This window comes from Microtus pennsylvanicus, chromosome 6 (genome assembly GCF_037038515.1).
Source record: "Microtus pennsylvanicus isolate mMicPen1 chromosome 6, mMicPen1.hap1, whole genome shotgun sequence".
Classification (NCBI taxonomy): Eukaryota; Metazoa; Chordata; class Mammalia; order Rodentia; family Cricetidae; genus Microtus; species Microtus pennsylvanicus.
Window position 1 is genome coordinate 108,020,869 of NC_134584.1, and position 6,000 is coordinate 108,026,868.

Here is a 6,000-nt window from a genome sequence, read left to right on the forward strand (position 1 = left end):
AATAAAACATAATAATATGCATAATCCAGACTCTCTGTGTATTTTCCATCTTTAAGTGGCTTCTTTTTCTTTACTCCTTTAATCTATGACTGTATTCTTTTTATATTACTTTTAGTGTCTCTTTAAAGACTTCTTTTTATGACTGTCTCTACTCTTTTTCTTCTTTCTCTGTCTCCGACTTGTAGATTCTAGATCCTAATGTATTTAAAATCATGTATGTATATGACATGACAGCCTAAGAGAGGAAGGAGAAGGGTTGGGAGGAAAGGGGAGGGGAGGGAAAATAGGTGGAATAGGCTCAAAGTACATCCTATATTTACACAAGTGTCCTTACGAAACACAGATTCATTTGCAATGAGTATGGGGTTGCTTTATAAAGCAGTCTTTAGCCGTGAGACGGTGAAGAGAATGGTGGAATGAGTAGGCGAGATTTCCTCTAGGGAGTGGCATGTAATGCTTGGGCTTTGATAAAATACATAAAATTGTTTGACTCTGTATGTTGCATGTGTCTCTAGTTTTCACTTGAGAAAACAAACCAGAGAAACGTTTGTAAGTATAGACAATAAATAGCAAAGTTATTTTAGTAAGGTATACCAAGGTGTACATGCTTGAAGAAATACACATACAGAATTCTATTTTGACAATGTATTATTTTTTTCAGAGCATCTAAATACAGGAGAGAGTGCCAGGAAGAGATTTATGATAGCCTAGAATAATTGGTCTTTTAAAATTAGTTCTCAGGAAAACATCTGCATCTTGGAGATATAGAACTGATGTCAGCCGTCAGTCAGCCAAACCCTTGTTGGCATCTCCTGCTCGGAAGCACCGTGCAAGACTGTGCAGGCGACACAGAGAAATAGATGTGGGTGGTGTGTGTGCATGCGTGCAGTTCAGAGGGCCTGGAATAGAAGACAGATAAGTGATAGTCAAAACTTAGTATTGCCAGGTGTGGGAATGCACACCCGTTATCCTAGAACTTGGGAGGTAGAGGCAGAAGGATCAGGAGCGCAAGGCCAGCCTCAGCTCCATATCAGTTTGACAGCATATTGGTCTATAGGAGACCCTGTCTCAAAAAGTCAAAAACAAAACAAAAACCCTAACAAACAAAAGCATAATTAATGCATATCCTAGCACCAGTAAAGACAATGTCACAGGATTGTAGAAAGGGAGCAGGAGGCGTATGAAAGAAACTCACAGGCAAAAGCATCAGTGGAAGCTGTGATTGCAAATATACACAGGAGTCAATTCAGCTGAGTTTGGAGGAACTAGCTGCCCAGGTACAGGGCACAGCAAACATTGGAAGACAACACTTGCCTTTCCGTTCAGTCTGTAAGAGTCATCAGATCTGCAGACACCACACAAAATCCAACACCTGTACTGTAGCGCCTTGGCGTCTGCGGCGGCTGGGGAGTCTGCTGCCAGCCTGTGTGCTGTAGCAAGGTCAGTGCCAGTTCAGAGTAGAGACAGATGCGCCAGGAAAGGAGGGGAGGCACCCAGTCTAGGATGAGTTTGTTCTCTTAGGGATAATTCCTTAAAAATTCAGATCTGCCCACATAAGTTTCTTTAAATTAAAAAAAATTACTTATTCTTACCTAATTATATTTTTAAATTCTGGTTCTTTTCTAAGATTAAAAAAATTATGTGTATATGCCTGTCTGAGTTTACATAAACCACATGTCGGAGACTAGAAGGGGGCTTTAGACCCTTGAGACTGGAGGTACAAGTGGTTGTGAGCCTCCGGGTGATGTGCAGAACCAAAGGCAGGTCGTCTGGAAGAACAGCAAGTACTCTTAACCACTGAGCCGTCTGTCCAGCCCTCCTCTAAATAAACACTTTTTTATTAAAAAGCAAAGGCAGGAGCTGGCAAGATGGTTTAGTGTGTAAAGTCGCTTGCCACCAACCTTGAAAAACCTGAGTCCTAGTGCCTCTCGGGACCTACATGGTGCAAAGAAAGAACCGAATCACCAGTTGACCTCTGACCTCTACCCCGTGCTGTGGCGTGTGTCCACCCACGCACATATACTCAAAATAAATAAATGTAATAAAACCAAAGCTATTTTAAAACAGTAGGAGACAGTTTGCATGACACATGACCATTATTTGGGGCAGTTTTATAGATGTGGTCACTCCGTACATGACTGCTATGGTCTTCTTGTCCTTATGGTTCCCTGCAATGTGATTTTAGAATCCATAATAAGAACTATTATTGGATCCCTTTCTCTTCCTGAATTCTAGAGGGCTAAATGTAATAAGATGCCATTAAAGCATGTTTTATTTCAATTTATTTAAGTATAACTTAAGATGAAGGATAACGATGGAGAAAGGAAATAAGATTTTCTTTCCTTATATATTTAATTTTTTTTTTCCAAGACAGGGTTTCTCTGTAGCTTTGGAGCCTTCCTTGGAACTTGTTCTGTAGACCAGGTTGGCCTTGAACTCGCAGAGATCCACCTGCCTCTGCCTCTCAAGTGCTGGGCTTAAAAGGCGTGCGCCAACATCACCCTACTATAGTTTTAATTTGATAGAGATTTATTTTCTTTTATGTTCATGAGTGTTTTGGCTGAATGTATATGTGTGGTTTTAGCAACCATGTGGGTGCTGGGGACTAAACCCAGGTCCTTAGTAAAACACAAATGCTCTACACCGCTGAGCCATCCTCTCCAGGTCCGATTGTTCACACTGTCAGAAGGAAGGAGAGGAGCCACCAACCTCCAGAAATTTGAAGAAGTGGTAGTAAAGATGAAGGGGTTCCCCAGCCCCATTTAAAGGCTTCTGTTTGCTCAGCGAAGTTAGAATAAAAAACAGCAGGCAACAGACAACAGCCAAGACGTGTGGGAGAAATTTGCAGTGCGGCAGTGAGCCAAGGGAGCGGTGTGAGGAAGGCAGGAGCAGGGTCATACCGTGCCTGGGCTCTTCTCTACCCATGTATGTAAAGTGAAACACACCTTTCAGTGGGGCCTTTGGGTGGCTTTGCTCCCCAGCACAGATGTGCAGTGGGCAGGTGGTGTGGCTAAGTCAGGGTTTCATCTGGCCCAGGTGGGGGAAAGGATCTGTGTATATTCATAAAAGCAGGAACATGAAATTAGTGCAGGTGCTCCAGAAGACCGTGAAACTAGAGAAGGCAGGTAGATCGAGGAGGGGACAGTGTGGACTAGAGAGAGCTGAAAGGACAGCTGTTCAGGAATCCAGGAGGTGGATTTTTTGAGATACAAGAATCCTGTTAAGAAATGGATGAAGCCGGGGCGGTGGTGGCGCATGCCTTTAATCCCAGCACTCGGGAGGCAGAGGCAGGCGGATCTCTGTGAGTTCGAGGCCAGCCTGGTGTACAAGAGCTAGTTCCAGGACAGGAACAAAAAAAGCTACGGAGAAACCCTGTCTCGAAAATACAAAAAATAAAAAAGGAAGAAAGGAAGAAAGAAAGAAAGAAAGAAAGAAAGAAAGAAAGAAAGAAAGAAAGAAAGAAAAAAGAAAAAAAAGAAATGGATGAAGGTGGCAACCCAAGACTGGAAGTCTTCCGTGTGCACGTGCAGGTGTGTCTGTAGAAAGACTGGAAGTCTTCCGTGTGCACGGAGATGTAAAAGGTGCAGCGACCCTCTGCTGCAGAGCACTGGGTTTCCTACAGGACCTCAGAGAGCCGAATGCTGCCTATGCCCCCTGCCCTCATCCTAGTAGTAAAAACAGCTCTTAGTTAGTAGAACTATCTAGATTGTGGGAGTTCTATCATTTAAAAAAGAAAATTGACCTTCCAGACCTGGTGACCCACACCTTTAATCTAGCTCTCAAGAGGCAGAAGCAAGCAGATCTCTGGCCAGCCTGGTCTACAAAGCAAATTTCAGGACAGCCACAGCAACGCAGAGAAACCTTGTCTGAGCCGGTGGTGGCGCACGCCTTTAATCCCAGCACTCGGGAGGCAGAGGCAGGCAGATCTCTGTGAGTTCCGAGACCAGCCTGGTCTACAAGAGCTAGTTCAAGGACAGGCTCCAAAACCACAGAGAAACCCTGTCTCAAAAAACCAAAAAAAAAAAAAAAAAAAAAGAAAGAAACCTTGTCTGGGGGGAGAAAATGAAGGAAGGGAGGGAGGGAGGGAGGGGCTGAAGAGATATCCTTCAGTCAGTAAAATGCCTGCCACATAAGCAAGCTTGTGTCCCAAACACCTAAGTAAAAATCCAGTGTGATGACACACGTCTGTGACCTCACTACTGGGGCTGAGGAACTTGGGGATCCCCTCTTGCTGGCCAGCCAGTCCAGTCACTGTTTTGAAAATAATGGGGTGAAGAAAGATAGACACCTGACATTGGCATCGGCCCGGACATAAACCAGGACACATATACCTGCACTCACATATATTTTCAAACTCACACGTGCACTACACGCTCATACATGGAAATAAACAGAAAAGCAGAGCTGGGTCATAACCCAGAGTGTTTGCCCATCATGCAATAAACCCCAGGTCGAGCGATTCTCTAGCACCACATAAGACTGGGCATGGTGGTTTATACTTGTAATCGCAGAACTCAGTAGGATGAGGAGTTCAAGATCATCCTCAGCTCCATAGTCTGTTCAGGTCAGCCTGGGACACACAAGGAAAAAAAGAAAGAAAGCACTGGTCTGCTGGAACCTGCTAGAATCCTGGGGGAGTAGGTATGCACCCACCAATGACCAGTCTTCTTTTACTAGAACCAAACTAACATTGCCTCTTGCTTTGCCCGTCTCCCCCCATTTGCAGAATTTGGTGTGTACTGCAGTCACTGCCGGAGCGAGGTCCGTGGCACTCAGTGTGCCATCTGCAAAGGTTTCACGTTCCAGTGTGCCATCTGCCATGTGGCTGTGCGGGGGTCATCCAACTTCTGCCTGACCTGTGGGCATGGTGGCCATACAAGCCACATGATGGAATGGTTTCGGACCCAGGAGGTCTGTCCCACAGGGTGTGGCTGCCACTGCCTGCTGGAGAGCACCTTCTGAACACAAGAGAGGATGGGACTGTCCGAAATCTCAGAGGACTCTGTAAATGCCGGAGACGGCTTTCTGCTGATGGTGGTGGAAAGTTCCAGAACCCGGGTTATGCCCAGTGATTCAGGAGCACAGTCCCCTCACAGACATCTGATCCTCACGAGCCTTTGCCTTCCCTTCTCTCTGGCTGCCGGGGGCCGGAAGCTGGATGAAGGGAGGGAGAGCACAGAGCTAGCCCTCCTGCATGGTCTGTTGAGTCCACAGTGGATGTTTTCATGGGGAGCAGCACCTGTTTCCAGAGCTGCAGCCTTTGAGGTGCCCTTGAACCAGAACGGGCTCTCCAGGTGCCAGTATAACGATCACACCAGTGACAAAAGACAGTCTCCTGAGCCAGAGGACACTGGGTGTTAGTGTCATTGACAAGTGAGCCCATGACATCTGTGACTTTAGAAGTTGGTACCTTTGATGAGTCAATGAGCAGAGGCCTTATAAGATACAATACTAAAGTGTAAGATACATTGTACTTAAAGACTTTTTTCCTGAACTTGAGGCTTGCACATTATTAGTGAGTTGCTGTACCCGAGTGCATTGCCAGCCCCTTAAGGAGTCTTAAGGTGTATATATTTTTAAGTTTCTCCTCTGTCTGCTTTCCCTTGACTAATAAAGCTATACATCTTGTTTTTATCTATAAACAGGTATTATTTATACTTGAGAAGAAGCAGGAAGTTGACCGTCTCAGTGGTTCATTTTGCACTGTACTTGTGATTGAGGTTAATTGTTTCGGAAGGACTAGAATTAGTCCCATGATTCCTGAAGGAAATGCTGTTTGACTTGGATCATCTGATGGGAGGAAATGGAATCTGACATTAAGGTTCTTCCTAGCCACAAGAGTCTCATAATTATTTCTTCTAGCCAAAGGGAAATGAGATTGCGTTTCCACATCGATACCAAAGTCTCCGTCTGCCTCCGGACAGGTTGGCTGGGCTCCAGGGGCACCTTGAACTCCCTAACAAACTCATCTCTCTGGCTCCTTCAGGATTTTTGGTGCTT

The 6,000-nt window shown here is 45.1% G+C and overlaps 1 protein-coding gene across 4 annotated transcripts in view; it reads left to right on the top strand.

Annotated features, from left to right (window-relative positions):
• The window catches only part of Wdr59 (WD repeat domain 59), a 66,323-nt gene extending 60,681 nt beyond the window's left edge, over positions 1 to 5,642 (top strand). For all 4 annotated transcript variants that reach the window (XM_075977303.1, XM_075977301.1, XM_075977302.1 and 1 more), the window contains one exon: positions 4,727 to 5,642. In XM_075977303.1, coding sequence (XP_075833418.1) covers positions 4,727 to 4,962 — 236 coding nt within the window. In that variant the 3' untranslated portion in view covers positions 4,963 to 5,642. The remainder of the gene's footprint in view (positions 1 to 4,726) is intronic.
• The last annotated feature ends 358 nt before the right edge of the window (positions 5,643 to 6,000 follow it).